The following is a 13,490-nucleotide window of genomic DNA, read 5'->3' as shown; positions in this document are numbered from 1 at the left end:
AAAAAAAATTATTAAAAAAATCAATAGCGGCTCTAAAAAATGGGTGTTTCCGAACTTATTGAACACCCTGTATATATATATTAAATTAAAGCTAATGTAATGTACTTTATTATGGAAAAAAAAATTTCGGACATAAGGCAGTAGAAGTTTTTGTTGCTTTTGTAATTATCCACCAATTTTTTAGNAAGTTTTTGTTGCTTTTGTAATTATCCACCAATTTTTTAGTATTAAACACTATCTACAGATTTGCATCGAAGCGTTTCTTATGATAGTGATTTTAATCACTGTCAGATTAAATCTATACTGCACCCAATAATGCAACGTCTCTACTATGTCGCGACCCCCACTGTGCTGGGTTATTTTTAAATTTGAGTTAGCTTAAATAGTCAATTTTTTAGCTTCGATACGAATTTTTTTTTTACTTGTAACGCTCTATACTGAACAAGTACGCATACAAACTATTACTTATTTAATTAACCTGCGTATTCAATAATAAACAAAAAAAGAAAATAAGTACGATTGAAAATTTGTACAAAAATGTGTTATGAATTTCAATGTCACAATTGAGTAAAATAAATTGATAATAGTATTCTTCTTATACCGTTAACATATAATTTATATGTAAAAATAGAAGATTACCATTTTAAATATTGTAATTGTGAAATCAATAAATTTTATCAACATAGGGCATTATTAAGATATGACTACCATACCGGACGATACATCAACATTTGTACCGATGTAGTGATCGAATATTATGTTAATAATTCAGAGTATGAAAAATAGGCAATTATTAACGATTTAATTGAACGTTCATCCGTCGATCTGGAGATTTATTTACGAGAATTATATGAATCGTTATTTATCGTAAATTCCTATTATGGAAAAAAACGTTGGCTTGACCTGCCACAACCTCACTGTTCTGGGGTTTTTTTATATTTATCTGTCCATTATCATCAGTCATACTCAATGACTGTCTGAAAAAATCATCTATTGGTTTTTTTATTATAAACTTTCACAAAAATCAGTATTAATTTAAAACAATTTTTTTTTATGTCAATATTTATTTTTTAATAATAAGTAATTCTATCAAAACTTAGTTATAGAAAAGTGATAGAATGAAAGTCTAATTAGAGATTTAAAAAAAGAGCCCGAAAAGTTGGAAAAGAAAAGTATATTTTTGTTTATTATAATTTCTTTGCAGAATAATGGTAATTAGTAATTAAGGTTGTGAGATGCAGTAGTTTAAGTGTAATAATTAGTAATTCAGGATGTGAAATATAGTAATTAAGGGAGAGTAAAATAGTATCTAAGGGTAATGAATAATTAAGGTTGAATAATAAAGAGGAATTAGGGGTTATACTAAAAGTTAGGGGAATTTGTAATTAAGGGGGAATACTAAAAGAGTAGTTAGGGGAGTTGGTAATTAAGGAGTATACTTAAAAGAGAGTTAGGGGAGTTGGTAATTAAGGAGGTATACTTAGAAGAGAGTTTGGTAATTAAGGGGGTATATTTAAGAGAGAGTTAGGGGAAGTTGGTAATTAAGGGGGTATTTTTACTAATTTGTAGATTCTGTAATTTTTAATTAAAAAAATATATAGTGTTCTATGACTATATTTTTTGTATCTGTGAACGCTCAATCTCAGCTCTCGTTGGACCGATTTTGATGAACATAACATCAAAAGATCACAAATCGCATCTAGTAAGACATTACTTTCCAATATAATAATATAATAAAAATTGATCACTTGTGGCTAATTAATTAAGTAAAATTAAAACTATATTAAAAAAATTAATAATTTAAAAAACTAAAAAATATTAAACTCAAAGCCACAAAAAATTAATGAAAAGTCGCGGATACGTATTTCGGAAACAATGTTACCATTATCAACGCTAAACATATACTGACACCCCGACTAGAAAAAACTCCCTTATATACCCCTAGTGACCGTATCACCCAGTGACGTCATCACTAAGTAATATTATCACATTTTGCCAGTTTACACAAGTTTAATAATGAATGTTTCAGCTGGCCATGATCCCAATTAATTAAATTGTTTTTATTTTTAAACATTTCTATTGCTTCTCTGATATTAAGTTCTTTGTAATTATTTACGTTTTTAATTAGTTTTATAGTTTTAATGGAATGATTATGTGTCAATAAATGTTCAGCCACTGGAGATTTCTCAATTTCTTGATTTTTAATATTTCTTAAGTGCTCTTTAAACCTGACCCCTATATTTCTTTTTGTTTGTCCTACGTAACATTTATTACAACTTTCACATTGTATTTTATAAATGCCTGATTTCCCCCCTTCATCTACCTTATCTTTAGGGTTATCTAATAAATTTCTTAAATTATTAATCTTAGATGTTACCAAAGTAATACCATAATTTTTTTAACTTCAATCAATATAATTTTTTTATATAGATGTATGATGTCTTTACCTACCATTTGGTATATTTTTTTTATAAATCTGACCCTTTGCCTGCCTACAGGCGGGATTCAAAATGACAACTTTTTACAAAAAATTAACTTTTTCAACTTAACTTTTGAAAATGTTCCGGAAAGTCTGATACATTGATATATATCTTAAATTAAAGCTAATGTAAGGTACTTTATTATGCAAACAAAAATTTCGGACTTTATTTTGTCTTCACGGTGAAAACAGACATCAAAGTTAATAAAAAAAATACGATTTTTGTAAAAAAATTCTTTTTTACATTTTTAACTTTATTGTGCTGTAACTTTTTGAAAGATGTATGGATCAATATAGTTTTCTATTTTATGGATGCATTATGTCTTTAGCTATCATTTAGTATATTTTTTTTATAAATCTGACTCTTAACCTGCCCACAGGGAGTATTTAAAATTACTTTTTCAAAAAAAATTAACTTTTTCCACTTAAATTTTTTAAATGTTCCGGAAAGTCTGACACTTTTATCTATATCTTAAATTAAAGCTAATGTAATGTACTCTTTTATTTAAAAACATTTCCGACTTTATTTTATCTTCACGGTGAAAATGGCTACCGAATGCTATTTTTGTGTGAAAATTTTCGATATTGTATTTAAAATTTTTAACTTTATTATGCTATAACTTTTTGAAAAATGAATGGATCAATACAATTTTTTCATGAGAAGTATTATTTATATACATCTTTCATTCGACATACTGTTTTTTTTAAATCGGATCATTTCCCTATAAACGAGAGGGGTTCAAATATAAAAAATGCATGTAGAAAGTAGAACTTTTTCAACTTAACTTTTGAAAGTGTTCAGAAAAGTCTGACACTTCTATATATATTTTAAATTAAAGCTAATGTAATATACTTTATTATGGTAAAAAAAAATTTCTGACTTTATTTTGTCTTCATGGTGAAAACAGACATCAAAGTTAATAAGAAAAATACGATTTTTGTAAAAAAATTCTTTTTTATATTTTTAACTTTATAATGCTATAACTTTTTGAAAGATGTATGGATCAATATAACTCTTTTTTTTATAGATGCATGATGTCTTTACCTATCATTTGGTATATATTTTTTTATAAATCTGTCTTTTTACCTGCCTACAGGGGGGGATTCAAAATGACAACTTTTTCACAAAAAATTTACTTTTTCAACTTAAATTTTGAAAGTGTTCCGGAAAGTCTAACACTTTTATATATATCTTAAATTAAAGCTAATGTAATGTACTTTATTATGTAAAAATAATTTCGGACTTTATTTTGTCTTCACGGTGAAAATGGCTACCGAATTCTATTATTGTGTGAAAATTCTCGATTTTTTTTATATTTTTAACTTTATAATGCTATAACTTATTGAAAAATGTATGGATCAACATAATTATTCTATGTGAAATACTATTTTTTAATAATCCCTTTTTCATTCGACATACTTTATCTTAATCAGGATATTAATAAGGAACTATCAGATTATGTAGCTTTTGGAATAATCCACCAATTTTTTAAAATTAAACACTATCTAAAAATTTGCATCGAAGCGTTTTTTTTTTTGATAGTGATTTTAATCACTGTCAGATATCATTATACTTGATCCAACTATGCCACGTCACCACTGTGCCGCGACCCCCTGTGCTGTTTTTTTTATAATACTGTAATAATTAGTATACTTTATACGAAAACAATTTGTTTTTAACCAACCAATGGTAAAATTTTGAACTTGTAAGATTCATTGAATGGGATACTGTCTAAGGAGGAGTGGAGAGAGCCCCCCCACAAACCTTTCATGGGAAACAAATTATGGAAAATGATACAAGGGCCCAAAATTGTTGGCCCCTCCAATAAATGTTTTCTGGCTACGTGCCTGAATACTGGTCATATATATGTGACACGAGTTTAGTTCAGCTAGGATATTTTTTTTGAAATTTTTGCGGAATTATCACACAATAGCCCCCTTAATGAACACCCATGTTTCAAAGATAATTCAATTTTATGAGTGACATACGGTTTTAGCTCGTTGTTAAGTGTGAACTCGTCACTCCATTCATCTGTTTTTGTCACGTGTAGGAATCTTGACGTAATTTGATCTCTATTTATTTCAATTTTAATGTTAGACTAGTCTAATGGGAACGGTGAATTTTCATGAATACAATTTAAATTATGCTATTGTCATCGTCTCAGGTATTGCTATTAAGATAATCAATTTTGATTATTGAAAGAAAATGAGCCATATTTTTTTCAAATTAATGTACTTGTTGTCAAAATCAAATGATGATAAAACATCTAAATTCTCTATTAATAAATGAATTGTAAATGGTTTAAGTCTATTTTGAGAATTAGTTTCTATCAAACTAAAAATTTATCAGATAAATTGTATACGACTGCCTGATCATCTACTGCTTTACTAGAATTTTCAGTTAAAAATTTAGTGCACGAATGGTTATCATAATTCTGCTTAAAACTCTTACCATTTTTCTATATGGGAGTCAATAGACCTTTTAAATTGCATATATTGCAGCTGTAGTCAATGTAGTCAATGTATCGACAGTATCTTTATAGATGGTCTGAACGACTGAACACACTCCACACTTTGGTTTATCCGATGGTTCACGATTGACCTGTTTACTTTTGTTGTAATAGCCTTGTTACTATTATAATATAAAATAACAGTGGGCTACTCGTGTCCACAATAATAGTTTTTCATTTAAGATTATTAACACTTATTTATAAATTATATTCATATGCTTAAAATAACATGATTGTTTTTAAATAAATAACTTAGAGAAATATTTAACAAACACATACTGTCGTTTAATTATATTATATTACACACAATTAAGCTATGAGTCAATTATTAGTCATCTTTAAAAATCACTCTTCAAGAAATTTATAAATTATACTTGTTAGTTCTTTTTACTCTTATCGTAATAAATAAACACTATGTGTCAACCGTGGTCTTAAATGTTAAAACAAACTATATTAACGTTATATAAAAATGATTTGTATATTATCCACATGTATTAATTTATATATTTTATTCTTTTTATGTATTAATTTATAAATTTCAAATTTTATGCTTACTTATCAAAAAACGATAACTTTACATGAATGACACAATGATGATTATTCGGGGATACAAAATACTATAAAAATCAGAGTAATCCTTCTCAGTCAGTGCTAAGGGATTGTGGGAGTCTGTCTCTAGATATCCAAAGAACTGTTATAATCGCGCTCTCGACCTCGATACGGAAAGTTCGTAATCATCATTGTCGAAATTCTCACGTGTTAATTTATGAACTAAACATTTGAGTTGGTGTTGTTTTATTATTACTTGATACTATTGAAAGTTATTATAAGAACAAAGAAAAATCATCGGGTAAGATTTCAAATCAATAACAATCAATAACAGTCAATACTTATATTATATTATAATTCAATTATTTAGAATTAATAATCTGAGTACAGAACGATGGAGCAATAGATCAAATAATTATATTAATCCTTAAACTTCAATTAATTATTACTGACTAGTTCGTACCTTATACATAATCACATTACATGATATTCGTGAGATGGCCACCGCCTCTTCGTTACCTCAGTGTATCATTACCGATACTTACCAGTTGGGTCATTTATAATATCTCTATAAAAGGAACTTTAATTATTTTTTTTTATATCTACTTGTCCTTATTGTTCTAAACCCTCGGACTCTACAACCCTGATATAACCTATTTTTATCTTTATTTTTGTATTATTACATTTTGGTGAAGTTGTTTTTGTTAGTTGAGTTCCGATTCATGCTGTTTTCAAGTATTTTTATTTCTCACGTGGTAGCTTCCTTAATATTTGCTATGTCCATTAGATTCGCATATGTGGATTTTAGATCAAATGCGTCTTCTCCTATTAGCCGGTATTTTTCCAGCACTCATTCCTACTATGAATATATCTTGTATGATATGTGGTTAATTCTGACAAGAATTTGCATTTCGATCCAAGATTTTTGACACGCGTACCCCATTTTGCCACCATTTGATCAGTATATTGTTTTGCCAGGTAAAATATATTCCTAGCTGCGAAATATGATTTAACTAGATTGTAGTATTGATTTAGAAGCTTTATCAATGTACTGTGTGCTTGAGTGTCTGGTGTGCTAAGTACACATAAGCTAAATAAAAATTTATGAATGTCTTCACTGACAGACGATAGCAATATGGCTTTCTTTTGTATTTCATTTTCGATTTCATTCGCTGATAAGAAATTTGTCAATTTTGACTGGAAAATGGTGATACTCATTTCCAGTTCAATTGTGCTCGGAGTACCAATAACTTGATTAAAACTCAATGTTGGTTTCGTGTCAGTCATTTTGGTTCAATATGGCAATTTTCACTGCACTTTGTTTTTTATAAAAATTTATGATTTATATTTAATAGTTATTGAAATCACTTATTTAGATAGTATGATTTAAGAAACGTGTTCCTCGTCGCCAATTTGTTGTGTGTTTAATATGAAAGACAACATCAAATAGTAAACAGAAAATAAGTCTTTATTGCGTTTCAATATAATTATAATATAATCAACAATATAATTGTTAATGATGTGTGTGTGTGCAGTTTATCGCACTCAGAGTAGTGGACAATCCGCACAACTAGAATCCGTAAGGGCCGTGTTTCAACGAGTATTATATCTGTTATGAGGTAGCAGCTCTGTCTTGAACTATGTTGTCTATCATGCCTAATACATAGCTTACATATTTTTATTAAATACAATGGAACATAAAGGAAGAATTATATCAGAATAATTTTTCATACCTATTCACAACAGATAGAAATTTAAAAAATCACGATTTTAATTTTCACTATTGATGACTCAGTCAAGTGAATTAATGTTTTATATTTCTCGAAATAAAAACAAACAATTTTTATAAATTTAATTCTATTTTATAATTCTAATTTAACATTATTGGTTTTGTTAGTAAAATCTTCAATTAGATTTAATATCTCATTTAAATTAGAATTGTAAGTAACCAAATATGTATAATAAACAGCAGCACAATATTTTGCGAAAGGTTCTTCGTAATAACCATTATGTATGTAATTCTTTATATCAATAACCATTTCATTTGGAGTTGTAATACCTAAAATTACTTTAAATAGACGTTTTATTGTAAATATCCGAAATTGATTTTTGTAATTTTGTGTTGACATTTCTTCTGAAAATTTTAATAATACTGTTTGTATGAAATTTTGTTTATAATAATCTATTTACTTTTACTTAGATATGATTTTGTATAGGCACAGTTTACTCAGAATGTTAAAAATGTCAGTTAATTATGTTATATTATATATTAATAAATAGTGTATAAAGTTTAATTACTTCTATCGCATTCATCAACTTCTTGAAAAGCGCTATAATTTTCTAGGCAATTACACATTACATCAAATGCTTTTTCAAAACGTAAATACATCATAACATTCAAATCGTCAGTATCCTCGAACTAAATATGTTTAATATTATTAAAAAGAGATGTCAAATCAGTAGTGTAATAAATAACTATAACTATATTGTAAATAATTACAATATAGTTTAATAAACGTGTGATATGATTGAAAGCCTGTTAATATTACAACTTGACAAATTACTGATTAAAATTGTATACTCGCTAGATGGTGTTACATGGCCATTTAGGGGTTGAGCCTAAATGCCCGTCAACAGTATTCTAAGGGACCAACTAAGTAGGATAGATGGCTAGGCTATATCTAAGATATATTAAATAAATAGTACAACCTGATGGACATCTAGAGATGATAATAATCCAACAGGGAGCTGACGGCCACACACACACACTCTATACGCGGTAGGTAATTTAAGTTAAGTATAAGACCAGAGCAAGAATAATCGTCGCGTTGATGGTAAAAGGTAAACTAATGATCGGGACATTCATATTATGGCCGTGAATCCCGAAAGTGCTTATGTGTGCAGTCCTCCTGTTGGTATTGTTGTATGTCACTGTGTCAATTATATATATATATATTAGACATATATATTACGTAAGTCTAATAAACGGTAAAGTAATGTTATGGGAGACAGAGATATGGGCACATGCAAATGTGATCGTATCAATGGTTATCATAAAATAAACTTAATTTTAAATAATAATATTTAGATCTTTACTACACTATTTTTGCTTTTAAAATTAAATTAAAGTTATTTATTTAAAAGAAGACTGATTAGCGAGTAAAAATTAAGTAAATAATATCGTAACTGTCAACTATATGTGTTGTAATTTATCAAAATAAGTTTTCTACTGCTGCAAATTATAATGAAAATGTGTCATTTTTATTAATAATAAATTTTTAGCGAATTAAAATGAAATTAAAGATTACATTATATATTATTAAATACTATAATTATTTGGAAAAAAAATTGAAAATTGCATAATTGAATATAATGTAGGAAATATGTATTTACATTCTTATCATTTGGAAAGAAATTGACTTTATAAAATGTAACCTGTTTTTTATTGAATTGTTACAATAATATTAAAACAAAAAATATAGTTTTGTTATTTTGTAAATATTTGAAGTTTTTTACCATGGGCTGTTTTACATCAAACAAATTTGAGTAGAATAAAATACAACACTTTTTAAACTCTTCTGTAACATATGAATCATCTAATTTTAAAAATTCTATTATTTTTGTACTCATATCATTTGGGTGTATTTCTCGGGTAACGATATTGTCCCTCAGCGTACTTAAAAATACATTAAATGTGTCTGAAAATTCATTAAAAAATAATTGTATAAATCTATTTTTACACACAAATCTAAAGAATATTGGAAAATTAAATTAAATTATAAAACCATGGAAATTTTCAACAAATAATAATAAATGAATCATACAGAAAAAATTAATTCAAAATAATTTAACTTTATTACCTCTATCTATGTAATTATTTATGTCTAATTTAACAACGCAATTATAGAATTCATTTTGTGCTTCTTGTAAATTATTCGATGACAAACTTTTTATAATATCAAGAAATTCGGCTTCGGCTGATGTTAAATATATTAGTCCCTATGAAAAAAAATCTATAAAGTTTTTTATATGAATAGACAAAATAATATTGATCAAGATTTGTTATTTCGAATCTAATATGCTGAAAAAGTTTTATAATATTAATTGTTATTGTGATGGCGTCAGTCCTTTCATTACATCGTCTCCTTATCAATTCTTACATAGCCACAAAACTACTTGCACCATTTTTACAAATTGCTCTTTAAAAATAATGACAATAATAAAACATAGCTGTCGAACTATAATAACACTAAGTATTTGAAGCTATACAAATAAATAAATGTATAATTTTAATTTTGCCAATTATTGGACAAATTTACCAAATATATTATTTTTATCACAGCAATCGTTTTTTCATAAAATTAAAGATGTGGCAGAGTTATTTTAAAAAGCTTTGAATTGTAACATGTTATAAAAATAGTTTTCTAGAACATTATCATCAATTAAAAAATGTATTTTTATGAAAATTTTTGGCATTTTTTTAATAGAAATTTTTCTGACTATGATTTTACTTAGAGATAAAGTTTGGAGATCATTTTTTTAATCAATAGTACATTTATAAATCTTTTATATGATGTGTCAGAAAAGATGTCAAGTTTTCCGGTACATTACAAAAATTGAATTGAAAAAAAAATTTACAAAATATTTTTATCTTCACTGATTATTCAACTATTTATTGGATTTCTAAAAAAAATTATATCTGTAGAGAAATTAAATACCTATAGCATTATCAATTATAATTTGAAATTTATCCATCAATTTTATAAAAACTGGTAGTCATTTGAAAATGAGAAAAATAGTAAAAATTGCCATTTTTAGCGATTGTACTCTGTTGATATATTTTCGTAAATATGAATAAATATTTTAGATTTGTATTTATTTTAAAATTTGGCTTTCATAAAACGAAACATGTATATAATGGAATGTTTAGGGTAATTTATACTTATTCTTTTTACTTACAGTAGTAAAAAATACTTGAAATAGCAAATACATATTTTTTCCAAAGTAATAGATCTAAAAACATGATAAATTAATTTTTTTATTTTTAATAATTTATCGTATAAATGATATTGAAAAACTAGTGAATACAAAAATGTGAAAATATCACGATAAAATATTATACATTTTAATCTGCTGAGTTGTTATTCATAACTTCAAATAGGTTGTATTATATATGATTAAATAATACAAACAAAAAATAAAATATAGATGGATATTGAATGGTGCTCTAAAGTTATATAAAATTAGATTTTTAGTGTATGAAATTAGCAATTTATCATATTATAATATGTAAAATGTTTTATATACACACTCTAAAAAGGATGATTAATTTATCGTTATCAATAGATTTATTTTTAAGAAATAATAATTTTGAGATATTGTTTAGTTTAATAAATAGTACCTATTTCTTGATTACAAGTCATTAAACATTTGTTAGGCCTATTCATTATATCTAATAAGGATTCCAATTTTATTATTTTTAACTATTACTTAAATATTTAAATAAATTACATTACTATAATTTAATCTATTCAAATATATAATTTAACAAATGCAATTAAAAGAAAACGGCTGGCAATAACAATTCCTTACCTCAATTCCTTCAGTCTGTATAAAAAAGTAATAATTTTCAAAATACTAATCCAGATGTGGTTATAATGCAGCAATTTCTTAGTTTGATAATTTTCTAACTTTTAATCTATTAAACTTAGTAACCTACAAAGTTTTTATTTAAATACATTAAGTGGGCATGCACAAATGAAATGTTAATTTTATCTATTCTATTCTGTATCTAACACATTTTTATTGTATAGTTACCTGAATTTTTATATGAATATTTAAGCTGCGAATAATGTAATTGTATGTATTTAGCTTAACAAATAAATTAAATTCGTTATTGTTTAACGTTTTATATATTCTGGCTTTCAAGGGATATTTTTTTTTAAAAAGTCTAATAATAAATAATTAAACTTCTATAAATATATACCTATAAAATATTTTTAAAATAGTTTTTCTTTTAAACGACTGTTTTCAACGTTATTTAAAACTTTGATATGTTTTATATTTGTTATAATACACTCATTATTCATTTCTCTATAAATCAGTGTCTATTAGTCATCAAATTAAATATATTTGATAATATTCTGAGAAAAATGTATGAAAATGCATTGGTAAAAAGGTAATGTAATAGATATAAAAAATTCTTTAGTTGATACGAAACAGTTATTTTAAGTAAAATAATTTATAAAATAAACAGATAATAGTAAAAGGTCGTAAAACTTCTTGCATTTATAATAGATGGGTTAAAATTATTGTATAAGGGATGAAAAAGTGTTTCTTTTGCTGACTCCTTTTTCACTTTATGATCCTTCTACAAGTGCAAAAAGTAGTCTGGCATATACTATAAAGTCACAAAAAAACCCAATTATATTTATTTCAACCTTGTTTCTCAGCCACGAAGGTAAACTTACATTTCACAGAATGTTATAAGGTTTAAAAGTAAGTATAATGAGTACAAAAATTAAGTAGTAACACGGCCTACTCGTGCCTTCTTTATCAGTCGTTTCCCTACTATGAGTATTTGACTGACCAACACCGCGTTGCATACGCCACGGTGCAAAGTCCAGCAAGTGCCGCACGGAATACGCCGCAAATGATACGTTGAGTCTCCTTGCCGTTGTCCAACTGAAGATGTACGCCACCGGCTCCGGACGTGCACCACGACCGATCCAATCAGCACCCGCGCGCCATCGCCATCGACGCTGCTAACTTGTTGACGCCGGAGGATCAGACCGGACACCGCGTCGCTGACGCCAGCGAAAGTACCGCGATATTATGCGAAGATTATTATTAACTGTGTTCATCTTTTCGGTTTGTTTTTTAAATAACCTGTTGTTGTTGAATAATAAACGGCCCACCGGTCTCTACCCTCAAAACCAGTGTCGACTACATTATTGTAACGTAAGTCGTGTCAGTAGGAAATCAAAAAAATTAAGTGAATTACTAGAATAAGTTTTTGTTTATATGAATAAAATCGATAACGCATGTACAAGGTTATAAGGTATAACAACCCCAGTCTTGACCAATTTTTGTGTGGATTACTTATGTGGTAAACTCTCTTGCGAAGATAGAGAACCCAGTCGAGGTTTATATGCTATTCGATGTATTTATTAGTATGACTCACAGTCAACACAAGCTTAGATAAGCGATGGTACGAGTAGCATTAATGATCCTTTAAGTGTAATAATCAACCACAATAATTTCAAATTGTTATTATATTAATAAATTTTCATTCGTCATTTTGTTTTCCTATATTTTACATTTTATCATAAACCCTCGTACTCATACCCCGATGTATAATTTTATTTAATAAAAACATTGTAACTCAATCACTCTCATACAAAACCAATCACAAATAGCCATATACTTTAATTTTACTGATTAAACCCTGTTTAATAGAGAAAAATTAATTAATATATTTTTATAACTTTTGAAAACTTTCTAGATATACTGCGTCTTTTAAGGTTATATTAAATTAAAGTTAATGATACATACTATAGATTAAAGATAAAAATTTGTCCCGACATCTTATTTTTTATGTGCAAATGGTGGCCATAGTTAGAAAAACATGATCTTGTGTTAAAATTTTTTATATTATATTTTATTTTTCCAATAGTCGTTACTTTTTGAAATAATACGAATAAAAACATGTTTTTTTTTTGTAAGTACTTTATACAAATCCTTTTTATCCGACATACATTTTTTAAATTGAAATATTGCACAAATAGTGATTACCGTAACGGGTTCACCTTTTTTCATAGATGATATATGAATGTAAATGTATAACATTTAAAGTTAAACTTATTTTGGTTTTTTTCCAATGTCTACTTCCTTAGTTGAGAAAAACGACCTTCTGAACTAACATAAATTTTCGATTTTATAATTCTGGAAGT

At 26.8% G+C, this 13,490-nt stretch overlaps 1 protein-coding gene across 1 annotated transcript in view; it reads right to left on the bottom strand.

The window, feature by feature from the left end:
* LOC126894911 (uncharacterized) overlaps nucleotides 1-13,490 on the bottom strand; it is a 54,078-nt gene that overhangs the window by 6,634 nt on the left and 33,954 nt on the right. Inside the window, exon 5 of the mRNA XM_050666258.1 lies at nucleotides 7,837-7,957. Within this exon, the coding sequence (XP_050522215.1) occupies nucleotides 7,837-7,957 (121 nt within the window). The remainder of the gene's footprint in view (nucleotides 1-7,836; nucleotides 7,958-13,490) is intronic.

Source organism: Daktulosphaira vitifoliae, unplaced genomic scaffold, assembly GCF_025091365.1.
Source record: "Daktulosphaira vitifoliae isolate Bord-2020 unplaced genomic scaffold, ASM2509136v1 Scaffold_1, whole genome shotgun sequence".
NCBI classification, from domain to species: domain Eukaryota; kingdom Metazoa; phylum Arthropoda; class Insecta; order Hemiptera; family Phylloxeridae; genus Daktulosphaira; species Daktulosphaira vitifoliae.
This window is presented reverse-complemented; position numbering and strand designations above follow the sequence as displayed.